Source organism: Neomonachus schauinslandi, chromosome 8, assembly GCF_002201575.2.
Source record: "Neomonachus schauinslandi chromosome 8, ASM220157v2, whole genome shotgun sequence".
Taxonomy (NCBI): Eukaryota; Metazoa; Chordata; class Mammalia; order Carnivora; family Phocidae; genus Neomonachus; species Neomonachus schauinslandi.
This window is the reverse complement of record NC_058410.1, coordinates 81,627,556-81,651,352: the sequence shown is the minus strand read 5'-3', so window position 1 is coordinate 81,651,352 and position 23,797 is coordinate 81,627,556. Positions and strand designations below refer to the sequence as shown.

The following is a 23,797-nucleotide window of genomic DNA, read 5'->3' as shown; positions in this document are numbered from 1 at the left end:
TGCCTTCTCTACCCTTCCACTTTCTTCTATCATGTGAGCACCCTTCACCCCATAAGAATTTCTCCCTGTTGCTTTTAACACAGTTTTAAAATTCTTAGTCATATTTTTCATAAAATATTTATAATATCTCCTAACCAATACCTTATGTTCTAAAGCCTAAAATTTCCTTAAAATAGAATCATCAAATTTTGTAGGACAGTTAATCCTTTACTTTGTCAATTATGCAAAGCTCTATAGTAAATATTTAAATCTGTAGTAAATATTTAAAATGCAAGTTTACTATACATTTAAATTCTCCTCTACCTGAGGACATACATATTAAACATAAATAATAACATTATTTTAACACATGCTCTCAAGTCTTCATATCCTACCACCAGACATGAAGAGCATCCATCACCTCACACAAGTTCATTATGATCTCACCCAGATGCAGGTATATAGATGCCACTTTCCAAATCATTGGCTTCAGTATTTTCCCCAAAGATCTTAATTAGAAGACCTCCTTGGGTGAAACTTACTTCCTCAGAATGACTGATAGTGGTCAGTAATAAATATCCCTAAAATTGAAATACTTAGATTCTTAAAATCTTAACAAACCATAGATTCTTAAAATTTTAGAACAGAAAGTAACGAGTAAGGTCTTAAAACCCTACCACTCAGTGTGGGGTTGGAAGGAACAGGAGCACTAACCAGCTAGTGGCCAACTTAGGGGTATTTTTCTATTTTTCAAACATAACTTGTTTAAAAAGAAAGACTCTGTATTTTAACACATCTGTTTTCTGTAGCCCATTTTGATTTAGGAAAATAAAGCCAACAGCTCCCTTGACAGTGTACCCCACAGCACTGACGGAATGTGCCTCAAAGGCCAGGTTCCTGGGCTTTTCCCAAGCAAATGGGGGCAGGGGTTGTGGTGGGGAGACAACAATGTAATCCGTTCAGTTCTTACCGGTGGCCCAGGGGGGCCCCTGGGTCCCATTGCACCATCTTTTCCCGTAAAGCCCTATTGTAAACATAAAATTAATTTCGGATTAGTGAAATAATGACCAAGAGAAAAGGAAAGGCACTAAAGAGCTCACTAAGAGTGAAGAGTGAAGTACCCAACTGCAAGTAACCTTCCACTATGAAGACAAATATACCCCCCCAAAAAAATGCTTTCCAATTTATGTTATGCCTTTTACTGAATAGTTAATTTCCATACTTATTCATTTATATAGTTATAAATAAAGTCATTTTAAGAGTCACACTAATCTTCTCCAAAGAAGGTAGACTCCTTTTATAAAGATGCTAGCTTTTGCTTTTGTACGAGTGTTAGGAAGCCTAGAGCAAGGATAACACTTTCTACTGAAAAGTCAATGTTAACAAACTAGCCCCAAAAGAATCAAAGTGGGAGGAAAGGAAATGTTGCTGCCCAAAACTCATGGTATCATAAAAGATGAAGGAAAGGCCAACCACCTGAGTAAAAATTCCCTCGCTTCCTAAGCAATGGCCAGGCGGCCAAGGGCAGGACCACTGATATCTCCACTCCAGGGGCATTTCTCTCCCCGACCCTGGAAAGGTGTGAAGTTGTCTTAACCCTCTTCGACTCGAAAGAAAATCCTCAGATCCTCAGCTAATTGTTTTAGTGATTTGTCTCTCCTCATCTCACACAGGAGGCCAGATCCGCATGGGTGTCAGGTTGACTGGAAAGACCGATGTGTCCCTGCAGCGCCACACCCTGCCCTGCGGGCCTGCTCTGTGGCTCTCACGACCTGCCTCCATCCAAGTGCCAGATGCCCTCTGCCTGGAATGAGTCACTCTGCTACCCAGTTAGCACTCATTCCAACAGCGAGATCTCTGAAATTCAGCAGAGGATTTCTGAGTCAGGTCTTTTTTATAGTTCTTGCATTCCTCTGTCAAAGGAGATTTTTGTCTCATTTTCTGCAGGGAATAAGATTGATAATTTCATCCATATTCTTGGATTCGAGCAAAAATCAAGAGCATTTGGATAACTGCCTGCATTAAGTATCCATGCTTCCATTGATTTTACGACAGAGGAAGTTTAAATTATTTCTTTAAAATTATGTTAGAAATATTCCACCACCACCCATTTTTTTTGCAGAAACTTAAACAGATAAAGATTTCAGACTGTTTTCTGGGAGATCCAGGCCTGCTTAACAAAAAACAGACTCCAAGTTCATCTGATGTAACATCAACATTGCTTCTGAGAGCCACTGAAGAAGCAAAAATGCCCCGGTGGTATTGCTTAGGCAGTTTGAATTGCATTTCTTCCATCTAAATTTCTCCAACGTCAATATAGGACACTCTTTTGTTTATTTGTTTGTTTAGGTGAGTATTATGTTTCTGAATAATCCTCTTTCAGTCAGCTTAAGAAATTCCTGATCAACCGCTTTCTTTTTTTTCCTCCAGCTTTATTGAAGTATAATTGACAAAAGTTGTATGTATTGATGGTGTACAACATGATGTTTGGATGTATGTGTACACTGTGGAATGATGACCACAACCAAGATAATTGACAGATACATCACCTCACACAGTTATCATTTTTTGAGTGCGATGAGAACATTTAAAGATCTACTCTATTAGCAAATTCCAAGTATACTGTATAGTATTATTCACTATAGTCACCATGCTGTGCATTAGATCTCCAAAGTTCATCCATCCTAAACAGCAACTCTATAGCCTTTAACCAACATTTCTCCATATCCCCCTCACCCCTGCCCATGGAAACCACCATGCAACTTTTTGCCTCCATGAGTTCAACTTTTTTTAGATCCCATACATAAGTGAAATCATTTGGTATTTCTTTTTTCTGTGCTTGGCTTATTTCACTTACCATAATGTCCTCCAGGTTCAAATTTAATCCATGTTGTTGCAAATGACAGGATTTCCTTCTTTTTAAGGCTGAATGTTATATATATATATTATATATATATATTATATATATATATTATATATATATTATAAATATATAAATATAGATATTTATATAATATATATATAATATATATATATATAGAACTAGTGTATATATATATAGAACTAGTATATATATTATATAAATATATAAAATATATTTTATATATATATTAAATATATATAAAATATAAATATATATATAAAATATATATATAATATATATATAATATATATAATATAAAAATATATATAAATATATAAATATAAAATATATTTTATATATTATATTTATATTATATATATATATATATATATATATATATATATATATATCTCAAATGTCCATCCATGAACACTTAGGTCCAACCAACCATTTTCTTTTAGAAGAAACATATTGTCTAAGTTGGGTTGAAGAGGATCTTATTCTGATGTCTTCAGAAGGTCTGCCCACTGAGCCATCTGCAGAACTTTGTGCTATAATTTTACTTTATTCTCCATTTTCAAAGCTGCAGTGGTTATTGCTGCTTCCCCTTAAGTGAGGCTGGCTGAGAAGACCCATGGTTGTTTTCATGAATACACATGTATTAGATACCTATACATGCAATTCTTTTGTTTCTTTCTAACGGTCCCCAAAGCTGTGCCTCATTTTGCAAATCATCTATGCTGAAGACAACACACGCATCCAATTCCTCCCAACTCCATATAGGTAACAAATCTTCCTTCCTCACTGTGGTCCTTGGGCTTGCTCTCCTGAGCTTTCTTCTCTTCCACCACAGAGTTCAAGTTTCTTTCTTTCTTTCTTTCTTTTTCTTTCTTTCTTTTCAGCCATGATGCCTATACCAAAGTCTATCTAACTTTCCAAACTTGTTTATGTTCCATCAGCTGTGCACCCTACTTTCAGCATTAGTGGTAGGAAACTAAGTGGTAGGTAGGTGAACAAGGCTGGGTGGGAAAGAGGGGAATGATTTCCTGAGAAGTTTCCTCACTCTCAGCCTGGGAGATCTGGGTGGCCTCACCACAAAGTTGGATTCACAAATTAGAGTTTGAGAATGAAAAAGCAAAAAAGCATAGACCCTTCCCATTCCTTCGTTCAGAGAAGCAGTGATGGTGGCAATGGCTGCCTGACCACCAGTTCGGGGAAGAATCTGTTGATGGGATATCACTGGCGACCTACTGTATCTGCAGGAAGCCCACACTGGCTGGACGGGATGGGTCCCACAAGACTTCCATAATAACAGCACCAAGTGAGTCAGCCCATCATCACTTAATTGCAGTATCTTTGGTTTTGTTTTCTAATTGAATAGACCAACTTGTCACCTCGGCAATCTCACTACTGTCTTTTATTATAAAATAAGAATTCAAAAAAACTGAAGTGCCAGTCTCAGAAGAGTCAGAAGAATGTATTACATAAGTGCCATCTCCAGGTCACAGATTTCCAAAGAACACAGTCTTCTCTCTGACCTCTCTCTCTCTCAAACTCAAAAGTAGGCAAATAAAGTTCACTGGCATATCAGCCACCATTCGGTATTATCTGGGCAAATCTTGGCTCCAACTGAATTACCCTCCTCTTCTGCCTGGTGTCTTAGAGGTATTAAGGTTAGCAAATCAGCTTGTTAGTGACAGCTATTACAGTAAGCTCTCTCAGATCCTGCTGCTAATCACAAGCTTTAACTTGGTTAGTCAGAATACAGACTACTCTGGGCTGTTGTCTGACCCCTAAGATACTGAAAAGTCAACAGTTCCTTGTTTCTGAGTGACATTAAAATCTCTTATTAAGGTATTCGTCATTTCCGATGAAACCAAATGTTTCTGTAACATTGAATAGAACATAGAATTTAAGGGCGCCTGGGTGGCTCAGTCGTTAAGCGTCTGCCTTCGGCTCAGGTCATGATCCCAGGGTCCTGGGATCGAGCCCCATATCGGGCTCCCCACTCCACAGGAAGTCTGCTTCTCCCTCTCCCACTCCCCCTGCTTGTGTTCCCTCTCTCGCTGTCTCTCTCTCTGTCAAATAAATAAAGAAAATCTTTAAGAAAGAGAAAAAAGAACATAGAATTTATGTTCACTGTGCTTCTCATTACTTGTCCTAGAAAAGATGAGGTTTCCTGCACCGATTCCATCATAAATCAAGAGAACTCCAAAAGTTGCCACAAAGGAGCAAAATTCCTACTGAGTACCAGTTGTCTATCCCATCCTCAAGGTGTAAAAGTGGAATTTGAGTTCTACATGTGATAGAAAAGCTGTCCTGACTTCATAGAAAATGCCATGGAAATCAAGACTACTCTCAGAGTTACATAAGAGCTGCCTCATGAAACGAGCTTAATCTTAGGATTTAAAAGAATTTGTTGGGATCCTTGAGTCTCTTTCCAATCAGCTAACACTCCTTTTATGAACTTTTTTTCGGAATAGGATAGTTTTTTAAAATTCCCAAAATGAAAATTTCAAGGACCTGCCCAAATCCCATCATTTTGTTTCATGGGACCTTGAGATTGATCTGGTGTCAGGTAGTCCACTGATACTAGTTCTTTAGCCTCCCACAAGACCTGTGAATCCTGCATCTCCAGCCATGAAGACTGAATTGTGGAGGGTTCTTAATTAATAGGCAACAATGTGATATCCTATCCAACATCATCAGAGCCTGCCTAAGGTAACTTACTCTATCTCCTGGAGGTCCCATTGGTCCTGGTGGACCAGGTAATCCCGGGGTTCCCTACACAAAAGGAAACAAACAAGTGAAACACTGTAATATAGTTCCTACGTGGGAAAAAACACTTTGTATTCTTCAAAATGCTTGAAAACAATTTCAGTGGGGGCGGGGGGGAGCGCCTGGGTGGCCCAGTCGGTTAAGCATCTGCCTTCGGCTCAGATCATGATCTCAGGGTCCTGGGTTGGAGCCCTGCACTGGGCTCCCTGCTGAGTGGGGAGTCTGCTTCTCCCTCTCCCCTGGCCCCTCCCCCCCCACTCATGCGCATTCACTCTCTCTCAAGTAAATAAAATCGCTTAAAAAATATTTCAGGGGACTCTGAAAAGCAATAGAAAACCAGAACTAATCACAGTGCCCGCCATATAGTAGATGATTGTCAAGAAGCCAACACCTGAATTGAACAGCACCAACTTGACAACTAAGACCACAGGATGAAATGGAAATCATGGGAAGCCCATAGCCTGGCTTCTGCTCTGCTGCTTCACCCAGATTCACCTTTTGGGGCACTACAAGGGCAACTTTTCAAATGGCGCTTGACGAGGGAAAGAAAAGGCAACTTGAAGAACAACTCACTGAACGGCCGGGAAGTCCTGGTTCCCCAGCATCACCTTTCATCCCCTGGCGCCCCTAGAGCAGCAATGGGAAAACAGTCCTCAGGCATTTTACAGAGATTAAGTAAAAGGGGAAGACATGAGTCACTTCTGAAATCTCCATCACTTCATAAATCCAATATAAATACATTTTATATTATGTAGGTGAATAAATCATTTTGGAGATTGATGCTCACTTTTTAAACTGTAAATGTTGTGCTCTGATTTCCACTTATTAGAGGATAATTTTATATAATTACGGGATGATATACCTACTACTTTAAAAGAACATAGTTTAACATATGGGGTTTTCACAGAAATAAAATTTGAAGGGAAAAAGCTATTTTTTATTTAATGTATCTAATTAGGTGCGATATTAATAGAAAGATAGTCAATCAATGAAAATTATGTTGTAACATAATTTTGGTCTTTATAACTACATGCTAGAAAGACATTGTTACAAAGGCCAAGTTGAATTAATTAAAACTGATTAATTTAATAATAGTAATAAGACAGGTAAAGGCCCCAAAACTCCCTTTTGGACAGAAGAAGCTAAAAGTAGATGTAGTCAACACTTTTGAGCGAGAAAGCCCTATCCCTCCACATGTTTCATTTCTAGCTATATCTGATATTGATTATTTTTCCTCTAAGTGCCAAAAAAATTTATCTGTTAAGGCATCTTAACAAGGAGTTTAGACTCAATTTTAAAACTATGCAGTTATATCGTATGCTTATTCATCTACTGTATTTTTTTGTTTATTTTAAGGCATAGAAAAAATGGTAGTAGTTAAATAAAATATGAGTCTTAAAGGGTAAAAACCTTTTTATAACTTCAGATTTGCATTTGGAACAAAAAGTCAACATTTTATTTCAAAGTTTTTTTAAGGAAGTAATGACCTAGTTAAACAATGCAAGCTTGCCTTGAAATCATCAATATTAGCCACGAGCTTCCAAGGCTGAAAGTAATTTCAAAGCTTTCAGGATGTTGAAGGATAAATGCATCACCTATTACTTTTTAAAGGTCAAATTAGTGGCAATAATTTTATCTACACATTTATACATTATTACATACGCTATTTACATATCTGAAATTATAGTCATAGGAAGCTATCCCAATGACTAACCTTGTTGAGTTCCCAGAAAACTTTTGAGTTTGGCAAAATACAGTAAAAAATATCCCACTTCAACTTAATGTTAATCCACCATCCTCACTGAAATACAGAAAGCCTTCGTGCTTACTTGTTCTCCCGGAATAGAGAGTCCGTTGGGTCCCTGGGGACCTGGAGGACCCTGGGGGCCTGGAGGACCTGTGTCTCCACGAGGGCCAGGGGGCCCCTAAAACACACAGAGAGAAACAACCACAAAGTCATGTAATGACCTTCCAGGGCTAACCTCCAATCAGAAGCTTATCATCATAACTCTAAGATATCAATCATATAATGTTTGTGAATGTTTTAGAAACCTACACACCTATAAAAGCATTTATTAATACCATTCCTTTCTTCCCTTTATTACTCATTAAAGATCAGTTGAAAAGCACAATAACACTTTTCACCACAAGAGCACTTAAATTTCCAAAAGTCCCATTAGAAGTAGATTTTTAAAAGAAGTAAAACACACTGAATATGATACATTCATAGATTTATATTCATGAATTCATATGAGATCAAAGCTTGAATTTTGGTGGATTTCATTTAGTTTTAGCTAGTCCTGATTTCTCTTAGACTTGGGCTTATTTCTGGGACTAACGAATATATGTAATGTGTATCAAGCAAGGAAACACAGATATCCACTAAGAAGATGCGCTATGCTGGAGCTTCTTTGCAACGTGTCCAGGTGGAAAAGGTGAAAACTTGGAGTCAGGACCCTGGGTTAGCATCCCAGCCTCACCCTTTCCTAACTGGGTTAGATTGTCATTAGTAATATTATGACGAAAAGTACACATTATCGTCATAATAGATTGCCCTAATAAGCTTGAGTTGGACCTGGTGGAAAGGAGTTGATGACCCCCAGTGAACGCATGCGTGGCCACTCAGCTCTTTCTCTGAGACAGGTGAAATAAAGAGCAGCACAACTGCTCCCAGCCCTCTCCAGGGTTCCAGCGGGACTCTGCTCCCTGTGGGTCTTCCTACTGATGAATGCGTGACCGGCTCTGTTTCTCCGTGTTGCATGCAGCAGAACCCTTAGGTTCTTGGACAGATTCCCTATGTGTAGTTCCTACAGGAGTGAGATGCCTTGGACAATTCTTTCTCTGGCTAGTCTAATTCATCGTCTTGACAATCAGAGACAAGGCCTAAGTATTTATATTGCCTAAAGCACACTACACTTGAACTAACTTGCCCAAGGTCTCATATCCCCTTAGTAGAAATTTGAACAATCAGACTTCAACATATACATGAAAATTTAAATGCGCTCTAAAATATACTTACAACTGCCCCACTGATTCCTCTTTCCCCTCTGGGACCTTTAGCACCAGGTCCTCCCTAAAATACATAGTAAGAACACATTTTAGGGTGACAATAAGGAAAGTAGGGAGAAGTTGATATATAGAAATTACTTCAAGAAGCAGGGCATTCTCTAGGCAATACTTCTATAGCTACCTTCAAAATATTGAAGTGAATATTACATGTCATATAAATATGTGGGGAAAGAGAATTTCAAAACCGTGTACATTTCAAGTGTCTCACTTTTATATTCTGAACTTTTCTTAATCATTAGCAAGTTTTGAAATTTATTTGAAAATTTGAAGTTTAATGGAAAAAAACAAGCATTGCTTAAATACAGTAAGGAGAAAATTCTGTTTTGGAATTATATGAATGCATTCTTCAGAGAAATTAATATGCAAAAAGAAGAGTATCTTTAAACTCTCAGAATCTCAGAACATGTACTTTAGTAGCAGGAATTCAGAGTTCACTGAACAAAGAGAAAATAAATATGACAATGACATCCAATAGTATTATCTTATAATTAGAGGATAAAAAAATCCTTACTTCTCAAAAACATCTAAGTTACATCCAGGATATAATTTTATGATTACAAATATAAATCAGATAAGTCACTGTTAATAAAAAATAAATGAATGGTGGTAATTCCAGTGACATTTGATTCTATATGTGAGGAGCTGGTTTGTAATTAACCTAAAATCAATTTACATTATTTGCTATCACCCAAGTATGATAAAATTTGGTGTTCTGAGAATCTCTGAGCTTTTCCTACATTAATTAGCCATTTTCTTAAAAGAGGCCAATAGGCTTTAGAGGTATCCCTTCCATCCCACAAAACCACACCAGGTTAGATGCCAGATTGACAAAATCAAGGTGTTCCACGCTGATTAGTGTAATCTATCACTGCAATCTTCAATGTTGTTCCTTGCACTTTCTTGGCCTCCCCACCCCCATGAACAGACCTGGTCATAGACTTCTTCCTCCAGTTATTCCAAACCCCTATATTTTCACCTGGGGTTTATAATATCATCACATATGTAAATTTCCCTCCTTACATGTTATTCTCATGATATTTCTGCTACATAAAATATACATATCCTAGGTTCTAAACAAGTTGCTCTGGATCAGCCTTTCAACCATGGCTCCATAACATATATACAGGAAGCTTTTAGGAGATGGAAGAAATTTTCAAATTCATGTGATTATAGATGGAAACCCAGATTCACATCTTTAAGAGAAAAGCTCTTAAATACTAGCCAATATCATTCATTCCTGCATGACTGGAAAAATGTGTGCAAATGTGTTCAAATTTCCTTCTTGATTTATTCCATTTCAGATCTCAAAACATACCACAAAAAATGGTCTGCAATTTAGCTTGCTCTGTCCTAGAAAATACAGATGGCTGGAAGCATTTTATCCACTATATATTGGCCAAAAGATGATCACGTCGAAGATTGAGAGGACAAGCTAGGACTGCTGCAGTTCGCTTACCGCAGGCCCGGGTGGACCTGGAGGTCCAACGCTGTCCTGTGTACATGTGCAAGCATTTGGAAGAGCAGGGCATTTTGCTTCATCTCTCTGAAATTTTGAAAAGCATATTTGCCTGTGAATTGAGATCAAAATGACTTCCAATCCTCCCTCCCCCACACACATTTATCTTATATACACAAGGAAATCTGTTTCTCAACGTGAAGAAATAATTTGTATTTAGCATGACAAATAGTCTTATGTTGAATCTTGCTTTGGTCCTTTATGTCTTTATTTTTTGTTTTACTTTAGGAAACCTTACATAACAAAGAAATGTTTACGAAACCACCACGGGGACCACTGGTAATTTAATACAATTTTCCCTAATCCAGTGTTAGAGAAATGCTGAGTAGCTCAGATATCAATACCATTTCATTTGGGGTAAATCTAAAATCTTTTCCAGGGACTACAGGGCCTTACATGTTCTACAAACCAGCACCACCTTGCCCATCTCACTGCCTACCCCCGTCCCTCCATTCATGTAGCTCCAGCCCCACCTTAATATTTCTCAGATATTCAGGGCACTTTGTGGCCTTAGGGCCTTTGCATGTACAGTCTACTCTGACTGGAATGCTGTTTCTCCCTTATCCATATTGTCCGCTCCCTCGCTTCTTCAGGTCTCTGCTTAAACCTCACCTTATCACTGGGGGCTGACAGTACTCACCTGGCTCTCTATCCCTTCACCCTGATTTGCTTTGTATCATAGGACTTTCTACTTTGTAATGTAGTGTATAGCTACTTGTTAATTCTTTCTCTCCGCCTTCCTTTCATTAGAATATTCACTTTTCACTGCTGTAGCCCAAGCACATAGAATTCTGCCTGGCTTATAATAAATAGGTGCTCAATAAGTATTTACTGAATAAATAACACACATTCATCCTGTGGATGTATGCAGTTCATTGCTTGCCAAAAGAGTCCAATCCATCATTATGTTCAGCTTCGTACCTATTACCACTTACACAGATACAATGAGGGAAAATCATCGTCTCACAAAGTAATATTGTTACATCCACCATAAGCCTTGGATATCCACAGAGATCAGGGTTTATTCGTAAAATGCTGATATTTTACAAGCAATAGGAGGGCTTTGTAAAAAGTAGATTTATCAAACCCGCTGACTCAGCAGGACTTTTCTAACTACACATAACCACTCTGGCCACTAGGGAGAATTTCCAGATGTGGTCTTGTGTATTCCTGGCTTTCGGAGGAGGGGTCATTGGCCTGAGCTGTGGTAGGGATGAGCATGCACATAATGCCTGTCCCTTAGCTCCATCCTGGAGATTCAGTTGCTGAGTGCTACTTTCTCTCCCGGACCATCTGCATCCACCTCCCTTATTCCGGGAGGACTATTAAGACACGACACGATTCCATTCCATTTTACTTACCCTAGAGGGAATATCACAGCATCTATCTCGACTGGTCCACACCGGACTGCAGACAATATCAAAATTCTGGATTTGGAACTGCAAACAACCAACAGCAACATCAGCTAAAGATGCACGAAAAACATTTTATATTAACGTTTCCACATTTTAGCCTTTGCCAATTTCTCACAAAGACTCTCTCAAGGGTGAAAACCCTTGAGAGCAATGTGATCCTTACTTCATAAGGAAAGAACATAAAAACCTATGCCTGAGAGAAAGAGATGTTAAGGCAAAATGCGTATGTGAAATTCCCACTTCTGATTCACTTCCTTGGCTAAAATAAAATGCTTGACTGAGTTTTGTCTTTTTAAAGAGAACATTAATTGCTTTATTTAGGAATTAAGACTTTAATTAAGAATTTGAAGACTATACACATTTAAATCAACTTTTAAGAGTCCACCCTTGTAGAAAAATAACATTTTTAAAAAAGCCATTCCTCATTTATCCTAAAACTGATGCTTTTCTTTTCATAAATTCTTACCTGGGGGCTGACTAATAACTTTTATGATTACCCTCAGTTTAACTATTTCAATATAGTATATGTTTTCTATCTTTCTACATTTTAAAAATAAAGCTCCTTTGGTGAAAAGGCAAAGATTGCTTGGATATAGCCATCCTTTTATAAACCTGTTATAATTATTCTATGTAAAGAACAAATCCAATATTCAATAAAAAGTCTATGTATAAGCTTGTTGAATCACTGTTGTACACTTAAAAGTAACGTAACATTATGTGTCGCCTATACTTCAATAAAGAAAAATTAAAAAGTACACTCTAAGTGCTTGATAAATCTTAGTAATCATCACTAGCATTGCTATTAATTTAGAGGGTTAACCATATTAACTATTCTATTAATCTCTAAAAAATTTAAAAATTTAATTAAATTAAAAGTCCAGATGTTAATCACCATATATTAAGTTTGCACTAATTTTTTCTACATCATGGAATAAAAACTTCACTTGTGAATCTAGGAGAAGGAAATCCAGTCCATGGAAGAAAGCTAAATTAAATAAATGCAATTAAAAAATAATAATAGAAGCCAAAGATGTTAACCTTGCTTTTAGAATAATATTATCATTGATGGACATTTAATATGAACTTAATTAGCCTGAGAGAGTGAAAACTCTAAATTTAAAATTTTATTACTAGATAGCACTGTAAATACTTTTGGCATGCTTCTGCCTCAAACTTGAGCCAGTGCAAATTGTGAGTAATGCGGTTGGTCAGCTGGCTGCCCCACTACACCGATCTTCCTTCTGAGACAGACGGAGGATGACTCCTCTGTGATAGAGCATAGGCTCTATGACAGTGACAGCCCATGTCTGTGTCATTAAGCTACAAATGCTGAATGTCTTGATTGCCAAAATTTGTACTAACCATCGCTATCTTTGAAGAACAAAAAATGAGTTATTTTAGATTTCACTGATTATCCTGGCAACTATTTGTGTTGTACTCTCCAACTTGATCCTATTTCAAGATGACTACATGATGTTCCCTGGTGCCTTGACATCTTATTTTGTTTCTAGCAGTCAAGCACATTATTATGTTCTGTCAGTAGCGTATTTCCTCAATGTAATTTTTCAATGTTTCAGTCTAAGGAATTTGACAACTTAAAACTCATTGAGGGGGTACCTGGGTGGCTCAGTCAGTTAAGCGTCTGCCTTCGGCTCAGGTCATGATCCCAGGGTCCTGGGATCGAGCCCCGCATCGGGCTCCCTTGCTCAGAGAGGAGTCTGCTTCTCCCTCTCCCTCTGCCCTTCCCCCCTGCTCATGCTCTCTGCCTCTCTCTCAAATAAATAAATAAAATCTTAAAAAAAACTCACTGAGAAAAACAAAAAACAAAAAAACAACTCATGGATTATTTTTTAAATGTTATTGCAATCTTAACACAAGGTACCAAGAAAAAAAAAAAGGGTTACTTACTGTGGCTGATTTCCTCTCCCCTTTAAGAAGTTTTCCAAGAATTTCATAACCATCAGTTGTGATATTTCCGGCTTCCTTGATGTCTTTTTCTATGATTTCATAGCAGTCGATGTAAATCTTAACACTTTTTGAGGTCACTACAATATGAACCTAAAAAGATCATTTGTTTCCATTATAAAATTTCTACCCCAAAAAACTTGGCTGACTTCTGCATTTTTCAGATCACAGGTTAAAAAATATGTTCTTTAAGTTACTCTTAACCCAAATCAAGTCTTGGACTAAAAATCCAAGAACCAGGTTGCAATGTCAATGTCATTTATTAACAACATCAAACTGAATGTTTGAGCCCTCATCCACATATACAGCATAATTTCCTATTTTCCCATATGTAACCTTACTGAGATGACCAGAGATGAGTAGTAGATGAAATGATTCCATTAACTATAAAGAACTATTCAAATACAAGTTATGAAATTATTAATATATTATTATACTCAGTAGAAAGGAGCCTCAAATGTCTTCCACTGGCTTTGCTAAATTCAATTTTTAATTTGTTACTCCCTAATCTCAGTCAAAAAGAACTTGCACACCATATAGATACCTAACATAGTAAAGAATTAGCACATGTCTTCTACAGAGATTTAGTTCTGGAAATCAAGAGATACAAGATTCAATTTCCTTATAAGGAAAGAATCTTATGTTGATTTCTTATCTGATATTGAGGACACTCAGAATTTGAAATCTATTAGTGCAGATAATTAACAAAACATTTGTATTTCAACAATGTATAAAATGGTTGCAGGTAATCTTTTCATTTATAGTTATGCTCATAGTTTCCACTAATCACAGCACATATACTCAAGTAAGTACTTGATGATTACTTTGAAAAGTTTGGCTCCAAGTTAAAAGGAACAGAAATTCTCTTAAATGCTTTGAGTCAATAAGCATTAGGATAATCTCCGGAGATCTTTAAACAGTGAATATTTTTCCTATATAGAATCACCAGCAAAACACTAATTTAGTGCATCTGTAAGTTTTAAGTGTGAATTACATATTGATTACTTTTATATAAAAGTGATACATAGCTTACTAAAAATAAATTTTAAATGTTCCTAAAACAATCATCTAATATTGAATTCAAGAAGAACATCATATATGCATTCTCAAGATATTTATTATCTAATAAGAACTAAAACTTGAGGCGCCTGGGTGGTTCAGTCAGTTAAGCGCCCAACTCTTGATCTCAGCTCAGATCTTGATCTCAGGGTCTTGAGTTCAAGCCCTGCATTGGGCTCCACACCCAGCTTAAAAAAAAATTTATTTGTTGGCTCTTGTATGAACAAACTCAGGGCCAAACATTCACAAAGTATTTGAAAAATCATAGTACCCCCAAAAATTATCTCAAAATCAAAACTTTTAATTTGTAACAAAATTTCTCCAATTGTCAGTCAATACCAACCATTAAGAAACTCATGTTAAAAACATATTTTGCTACAATCTCTTCAGTATGTTTCATTACATTTTAAACACATTCATAGTAACATTTCAGAGTGGGCTCTTCATCTGTAGACCACTGTCCCAAGTATTTAGGAACTATTTCCCAGTTGTGAAACATTTTTTGGTCACAGACAAGTAGAAAACAATAGGAACACTCTTATCAAATCATCTCCCTTCCCAAGCTCTATCATTCCCTAAATCTTTATTTTTCATCTATTTCATTTTTTCTTCTTACTATAAACTTCTCACTTGGAACAGAGACACAAAAACTTGTCAAGAGAATCCTTAAGAAGCCATAGCTGTCTGCCGTTCCTTATTTAAGCTCTTTTAGCCTATCCACCCTCTCTTTCCCAGAGCCCCCTACATGTCATGTTCATTAATTTCTTGCTATCAGAGTACCACCCATTCTCATCCAAAAGACTGAAGAACTTTAGTTCCCAAATTAGATGTAAAATGAAAGAAAAGTGAATCTTTGGATCAGTAAAGAATGTAAATAGACAATAGTGACTGAATTTGGCACTTGAATTGATAAGTGAGAATAGGTTAAAAGAATGGGGTGGAGGAATGGAGGAGGAAAAAGAGCATGGAGAAACTAAAAAAAGAAAGGTCTGATGAAAAAAGAAGGTAGAGATTTGAGTAGACAAGAGAGCTTGTCAGAAGGAAAAAGAAGAGGCATTACATAAAACCTAAGAACACAAATAGCTCTCTATCAAGGCAAGCAAAGAAGGAAATGTCAAAAAAAATTATCTTAATTTGTAATTAATGACTGTCACTACAGACTTCTGCAAAATACTGCCCTTTTTTCCTTAAGTAAAATGAAGTATTTGATGAGAGTTAGAAATTTAAAAATAATAGTTTTTAAGTTGTTATCAGTTGGCTCATAGAAGACTAAATTTCTAATAACTTCAGTGGTATGGAAGGAAAAATAAAATAGTTCTTTTTAGCAAGTACTCAAATGTAAGCTTAATAGGTGTATCAATGAGCCAAAAAAGTTCATAAGAACTTAGCCAAATTCAACATCTACTATCAGATAAGGAGCAGTTGAAGCTAATAATATCTGTCAAACTAGAGTTTGCTTTCCTGGTGAGGCATTTATTTTACTGTACTTCATCATGGAAATCTGTAAACTGTTAAGTAGACATGCCATTATACTCAGAAATCTTTGTTTTTCTTCTTCTTCTTTTTTTTTTTATGTTTCTCACTAACGCGCACATTGAAGCCACTTTGAGCTCCATGAGGAAAGTCCCTTGCCATCCCTGGCAAGAGTGATTCATCAATAAAAAAACATTCTGGAAAGAAACCAAGATTCTCAGGAGTAGAATCGGCAAGAAATCTAGCTGAACTATTCAAGTACAGGAAAGTTCAATTTTCACTCGAGAATCAGACTGAACTGGAAATATTTTTCTTCTATGCACAAGGACTAATTTTCTGAGTGCCATACTGTTGCCCAAGTGGTACTCCTCCTGTTAACTCAATCCATCGGATGAAGGAATACCATTAAAAAGACCGTTCCTAACCTAAACAGTTCTTCTCATTTCTAACGCTCCCAACTTTAGTACTTAATGTGTCAATTAATCATTTTTTGATAGAAAGTCTATATTATCCTCTGATGCTGACATGCAAAAAACTAATGAAGATCAACAAGAATAGACGATCCCCTAAGAATGCATCTTAGAACTTTTAATATTTTTTAGAGAATTCATAAGTGTGTTTATTGAAAAGTTAATCTCATAAATTTGTATATTAATTATTTTGGTAGATAATCATAACTTTTGGACTAGCATGTTTATAACTTTTCAATAAACAAGCAAGCAGAAGGAGCTTACTGTGTTCTAAAAAAGAATAATTTTATCAATTAAAATACAATCCACAAAAATTAAGCTTTTGAAATGAGATGACATAAAGGTTCACAATAAAATGGTAGGTAGAAAAAATAGGCATCCAATACTATATACACTACGTGACTCATATTTTGAAAGGATATTAGCACTGAAAATATATCAAAATGTTAGTACTAGTTATCTCTTTATTAGTAGAATTATTGTTTTATTTTAAATATTCTTGAATTAATCAAATTCCCTAAAATAAGATTTTGTTCTTAAAAGACATAGCTACGTTTCTACCAATTTAACCTGACATTTTAATAAATTATACATTAGTTTTAATTTTTAAGTCATATTATTTTTCTATAACAAAACAGATAATTTTATGTTTTTACCTTGTGAAAACTTCCATAAAATAATGTCTTCACTTCATCTGTGTCAAATGTAACAGTTTGCACCTCACCTCTTGTATCCTTGTTAAAGAATGATAAGGTCTTGCTAGAAGCTGTAACCAACACGTAATTATTATTAAATCACACACGGTATGCTTTATGTTGAAAGTATTAACAAATAACATCTGCTGTAGAGATTTCTAAAATATTCAATCATTTAAGGTTGAGATAAAATGTAATTAGAATATTTACTGATATATTTTTAAAACTTTAAACATAAAAGCATATATCAAGTAAATATATATATATATTCAGAAGGTTCTTAAAGAGACAGAAAGAGAAAACATAATCAAAAATATGTATGCATGTGCCTTAGTATAAGATAAAAATCCTGGGGCGCCTGGGTGGCTCAGTCATTAAGCGTCTGCCTTCGGCTCAGGTCATGATCCCAGGGTCCTGGGATCGAGCCCCGCATCGGGCTCCCTTCTCCGCGGGAAGCCTGCTTCTCCCTCTCCCACTCCCCCTGCTTGTGTTCCTGCTTTCACTATCTCTCTCTCTGTCAAATAAATAAATAAAATCTTTTAAAAAAAATTTTAAAAAAAGATAAAAATCCTTACGATCCGCAATCACTCCAACTTGTGGTTTGTAGTCTCTATCTGTGATTTGCCAAATTGCAAAAGGGTCACTGGGAGTTTCTGGGAGAAGTCTGAACAATAATATAATCGTGTAGGAAGAAGGGAGTCCATTTGGATGTAGATCTCTGTTGGATAAAACATAATTGATTAATTAGTTAATAAGGATTTCTCACCAGAAATAGAGGATATTTTAAATATTTGTAGGATAATCTCATTATCGGTAGTATTAGAATCCATTCATAATAATCTGGTTACATATGAGAAGAGGAAAAATTTAGGAAACACATCAAAAGAACACACATTAAAGATCTATTATGTAAATAGATTATTTACAATCTGCTAAGGGCACAAAAGTCTGGGAAATTGCCCAATGGTCTTTCATCCTACTGTTAAAAACTGTTAATATCCTGTTAATTTTTTCTAGACAAAAAGATGATTATAAAATTACATAATAATTTTAGAGTGATAAACATTATATCTATGGATATAATTTAAAGAGAATGAATCTTACTTAATTCCCAATGTCAAAGGTATGAGATCATAAGTCATATAGCTTAAGCTTAAGGTTTTAATTTCTCCTTCCCTATCTCTAATCATTTTTACACTTCCAAATTCCTCCCTTGAAATCAAATAAATCACATAATCTCCAGAAGCTCACATGTGCCCAAAAATAAAACCAGTAATAAATGTTAAAGCCATGTACATGTGCAAACGTTTAGTGATGATAAAGGATGTGATTCAATTAAAAGGAAGTGTTTCTTGGCTCTAAGACTATTAGACAAAACATGTGGTCCCGTGTGTTCTTCCAGAGTTGAGTCAGTCATTGTTCTGGGGGAGCCTTTGAAGCAGGATTGATGGGTTTCTGTCTGAGACCATTTAATAATACTTTCTTCCTAAAGGTAGCAAAAAGGCTTTATCAGCTCTTAGACAGAAAAGAAGCTATTCCTCCACAAACTTTGACAGAGGGCATAGAATGTCTCTTGAAGTTTCATGTCCCAGTATCACACCACTCGTGCCTCTGGAATACCATGCTGCCCTGCTTCTTAAAACATGTGTTCTGAGCAAGCTGACACAATGTCTTTTGTATGTGCAAAAACCCACTATCTTCATAATAATCCATATTAAAAATATTATCTTCTCCATATTAATTCATCTCTCTCCCAATCCATTTTTCTCCTTCCTCAGTTAGTGAGTGCTTATGAAAAACTTTTAATTGCATTTATGCTTCTTTCTTTCAGCCACAACTTCTGACTCTTGAGAACACAGTAGGCTGTCGTAAGTTAAAATGTAGGAACCATATCTTGTGGTGACTGAAAGTTAAACACTGGGTATTAAGGTTCACTGACAAACCTAAAGCTGCGAACCAACATGGTTAACCATAAAAGAGTTAGGAACTTCCAGTGTGGTCAAACTACAACAATATGATCTGTGCTTTCTTAAAAGAAATTAGCTTTGGTCTTAGTCTGAATTTTCCATCAGCTTTCCCAAAGCATTTCAAATTTCAGACATCATTTTCTGGCCCTGCCCTAAGATTCTGAAGGCTTTATTTCTTCTTGTTCTTTTCTCTCCATAAGCTGCCAAACACATATTTTCAACATTAAAGTGTTTTAATTCTAATGAATAAAAAAATACATATTTTAGTTATGATACCCAGGTGCAAACTTTCATGAAGTAAAGTAACAACAGCTAGAGCTAACCCAACAGATTGCCAGAGCCCTGGCCAATAAAAACTAACCACTGCCTGTCTGATCTTGGACAAGCAAAACTGCCACAATATTTCATCTTCTGGAGATCTGAAACACTAAAAAGAATGCTGGCTCGCATTCTGCACTTATCCCATTCAGTCCCTCTGCACCACAGGGAGAAATGTTCAGAATAATTAGTTGCCTTCCTGTTTAAACAGCCTCCCTTAGAAGAAGCCTTAAATCTACAATCCTAGCCTTAAATCCTAAAAGGTCCATAAGCCATAATAATACAGAACCAGATGACATTCTTGGGCCTGCGAATAGCAAGGCTTGAGTCCTAGTCTCCTGTGGGACCTGATGGAAGACACTTAACCCGACTGTATTTAAGGAAACTAAACTAAATCATCCATAAAGAGACTGCTGACAATTCTAAAGCTTCTTGCTTTTAAGAAGTCAGCACAATTCTAAGAACCTCAGGAAAGTGTCAGGCCCATTATAAGAAAAGGAACCTTCTAGTTGTCACACTTACACCGTAGGCTGATTCACAAAGGCATTCTTCTGAAGCTTGTAAGCTGAGTAGCTGGGGAAAGACCCTGACTCCAAAGAGACTCCTGGTACAGAAGCAAAATTCTTTTCCGTCAGGTTGTATGCTTCCAGCATCTTAAAACCTTTACAACAAAAAAAGAAAAACAAATATTGAAATGAGGTTATTTTAATGATTTTATTGCTTAAATCCTGAAATAAATTAGTTCAAGGGTATAAACGCTTACCTGGTGAGGTGTAGCCATCCAAATAAATGAGAGGACAACCTGCAATGTACAGTGCTCTTTAAGTATGATTCATAAACATGAAATACAAACATTGTATATGCACAGAAGTCAGCTATGTACATGTACCAAGTAATTGTTCATTCATTTATAAAAAATAACACCAATCTACCCTTTTATACGTTATTTTTTGCACACTTCCTTTGTGTGGTAGAAATTCTCATACCGACTAGTATAATCAATGTTTTCTCCTTTAATTCTCCAGCCCAAGTGGGCATTTTACAGTGTTCTTATGAATAGTAAAACAGAATGAAAGGATTTTAATAGAGAATGCAATAAGTTAAAATAGAAGTAAAAAGAATTAAATTTTCAGATGTTCCTCAGTAGATGAAAGAAGCTTTCTCCCAGGGGATTTTAAATGTATGCAAAGGCAGGAGGAGTTTGCCCCTATTCAGTCATCTTTGACACGCCACCAAGCCTCATGTTGGGCACCAAACATCACCTAACAGTGACAAGTGTGCCATAGTTTTCACCCTGAACCCCCAGAGCCAGGGTTACCAGGGGATGGCTTTCAGGACCCCCTGCAGTACAAGGGAGACAACAGTACATCCAGACCCACTTCCCCAGCGCAGCTCCATTCCGAGCTTCAGTGTAAGCTCTCACAGTAAACCACGGCCATTTGTTGACTACTGCCACCTTGACCTGGAGTTCTGAGTTTTTAGTAATGCTTAATAGGGGGAAATATAACACTTGTAAAGTATAGCCCTTCCTAGGACTAGGGGTCTATACTAGCCACAAAACTGTCTCCATAATATAATATCCCAAGAATCAGCACTTGTAGATGGGGAAGAGGATAAATTGACTTAAATAATTAATCTTTGGTCCTTCACTGTATTTTAAAAACTGAACTTGAAGTCTTGGCAAAAAATAAAAACTCTACACACACACAAAAAAAAAAACAAATGAGAACCAAGTGCATTTCTATGGAGTGCACATGCAAACGTCAGTGTTTTCATTGCTCCCTTGAAGCACGGATGTTTACAGAACAAATACCAATTGATTACTAATAGAGAAAACCTTCATCTTACAGAAATGCGTTTCTAAGCTGAAGATTAATTTACTCAAATGTCATAGCATCGGGATGGTGGGAAAAGGATATGTTAAAACATTTCATTTCCATACAAGGAATATTACATCGTCAGGGCTAAAAGTGGACCTCTGACAAACACACATTTAGCACAATCTCAATAGGAACAATGATTCATCAGATTCCCAAGTGATTTCCCCGGGATCTATTTATGCACAGACTTGATCCCATATAGGACAGACAGTTGTCCACTAAGTTGTTATCTTCCAAAACTGGTGAGATTGTGGATCCATTTGGACCAGGACTTACTTGAAGTGGCAGTTTCACAGACAAATGTAATGAGGTTGTCCTCAATCTTCTCAAAAGATTCAAAGTCATCAACAATGAACACGTGCCGTTCGCTTGGTTTGCTGGCGATGTTGGCAAGCTCGTTGTAGTCAACGTCAGCCACGCCAACTACAAAGACACTGAACCCTGCAAAGCAGTGTTTATAGAGTGAATTACAGATCCCTTTTTCTGTCCTTTGTTGTTTCAGCAATTCAAAATAAAATCTTTTCAGAAATGATGCTGGATTTTCTCAATAGATGCAGCAAGTCCTTTTAATTGACATAAACTCTCTTTAATAAATGGGTACTTTTTCCAGGTCTTCCTGTTTTCTGGCTTAGAAAACTCAACTAATTGAGTTTCCTAAAATAAAATCCTAACAATTAAGAGAAGCACATTTTAACAGCAGCAAGTCTTATTGTGGTGCACGTTTCCTTCCAGAGACCCCCAGTCCTAATATACCCATCTATTCTACAGCTCTCTTAGGCACCATTAACATTTTAAGCTTATGTAATTCAGAAACCAAGAATGGGCTCATATTATTTTATTTTACTTCTTTAAAGATTTTATTTATTTATTTAACAGAGAGAGAGAGAGAGACAGCGAGAGAGGGAACACAAGCAAGGGGGAGTGGGAGAGGGAGAAGCAGGCTTCCTGCCGATCAGGAAGCCTGATGCGGGGCCTGATCCTGGGACTCCGGGATCATGACCTGAGCCGAAGGCAGATGCTTAACCGACTGAGCCACCCAGGTACCCCAAGAATGGGCTCATTTTAAAATTTGAGTTCTTGAAACTGATATTCTCAAACTCAGGCTCAAAGGCAGCACTCTAGCCACTTGCAAAATGGAATTGACAATTCCCACTGGCAATAAACTTTCATTTATTTAGGCTAATACAAATAAACAAAGACTTCACTCCAAAAGCTTAATTTGAAAGTAGAAAAAATAGACTATATAAGAAATTAGTTCTCTGACAAGATATGAATAAGGTAACTTGAGCAAGTATTCATAACCCCAAACTTAAATCAGCCAAAAGCCCAAAATACGTGGATATCTTCTTAAAGTGTGTAACATAAAGGCAAAAATTTATTAAAAAAAAAAAAGTCAGTGCAAAGAACAATCTGTATTGAAAGAAGACAGTATGCCTTAGCACTAATCATGACTCATACTTTTAGCCAAAGAATCCTGTATGTCCAGATGACAAATTCCATATAACAAATTGTTTTGTAATTTACTACAATAGGTCATGCACAAAATAGAATTCTCTCCAAAATATGTTAACCTTGGACTCTGCCTGGGGGTTGGGAATCGGGGGTGTGGAGGGTGTGAATGCAAGTACTGGTAAGACCTCATTTCATCTCTAGTAATCCTAAAAAATGAATGCAATGGGCAGTGTTGCCAGGAGGCTCTCAGGGTATTTGATTTTTCAAGGTCGACCCCAAAGATGTCTTCCTGAGGCCTCACTACACCTCTTTTCAGCAATCTGCATCGGGTCTGCATCTGCAAGGACGTGCTAAAGCTAAAGGCTTCCCTATGCTTCTCCTTGCATGGGGACCCAGCACCAAAATTCATGTCCGCTGTGGCACGAAGCCTATTCTAGGAGCGTTCTCTTACTGCATTCTGTAGCCTTCCAGCCACTATGGGGAAGGTAGATTTGCTCTTTTACACACCCCGAGTCACATCTTCAACGAAGATATATACCATGTCCTTTTGGAGCAATTACTAAACCATCCACGATTAAATATAAACCAACATTTCAAGGGTACGGAGTCCAGAGTAAAGCAGGAACAATAAAGTAAAAGCAGCAGTTTCATCTTTTGCAATCATTCCTCAACATGTAGAACATGTGAAGATAATGAGTGCAATCACTAGGCATCAAACTGCTCGTGCTTACCTGACTGCTGGATGACCAAAGCCGCCTTCTTGACCTCATCCTGTGACCGACCGTCTGTGACCACAACCAGCACCTTGGGGACATTCTTCCTCATGCCGCTCTCCCAGGTCAAGACCTTCTCCTTGATAAATGTGAGAGCCTTGCCTATAGAGTGTGGCATGGAACAT

At 36.9% G+C, this 23,797-nt stretch overlaps 1 protein-coding gene across 2 annotated transcripts in view; it reads right to left on the bottom strand.

The window, feature by feature from the left end:
- The window catches only part of COL12A1 (collagen type XII alpha 1 chain), a 117,159-nt gene that overhangs the window by 11,004 nt on the left and 82,358 nt on the right, over nucleotides 1–23,797 (bottom strand). For both annotated transcript variants that reach the window (XM_021693681.1, XM_021693680.1), the window contains 14 exons: nucleotides 23,631–23,774; nucleotides 21,724–21,888; nucleotides 20,331–20,369; nucleotides 20,090–20,228; nucleotides 17,858–18,000; nucleotides 17,244–17,353; nucleotides 13,529–13,678; nucleotides 11,567–11,644; nucleotides 10,146–10,232; nucleotides 8,640–8,693; nucleotides 7,450–7,545; nucleotides 6,194–6,247; nucleotides 5,573–5,626; nucleotides 950–1,003 (listed from right to left, as the gene is read on the bottom strand). In XM_021693681.1, coding sequence (XP_021549356.1) covers nucleotides 950–1,003; nucleotides 5,573–5,626; nucleotides 6,194–6,247; nucleotides 7,450–7,545; nucleotides 8,640–8,693; nucleotides 10,146–10,232; nucleotides 11,567–11,644; nucleotides 13,529–13,678; nucleotides 17,244–17,353; nucleotides 17,858–18,000; nucleotides 20,090–20,228; nucleotides 20,331–20,369; nucleotides 21,724–21,888; nucleotides 23,631–23,774 — 1,367 coding nt within the window. The remainder of the gene's footprint in view (nucleotides 1–949; nucleotides 1,004–5,572; nucleotides 5,627–6,193; nucleotides 6,248–7,449; nucleotides 7,546–8,639; nucleotides 8,694–10,145; nucleotides 10,233–11,566; nucleotides 11,645–13,528; nucleotides 13,679–17,243; nucleotides 17,354–17,857; nucleotides 18,001–20,089; nucleotides 20,229–20,330; nucleotides 20,370–21,723; nucleotides 21,889–23,630; nucleotides 23,775–23,797) is intronic.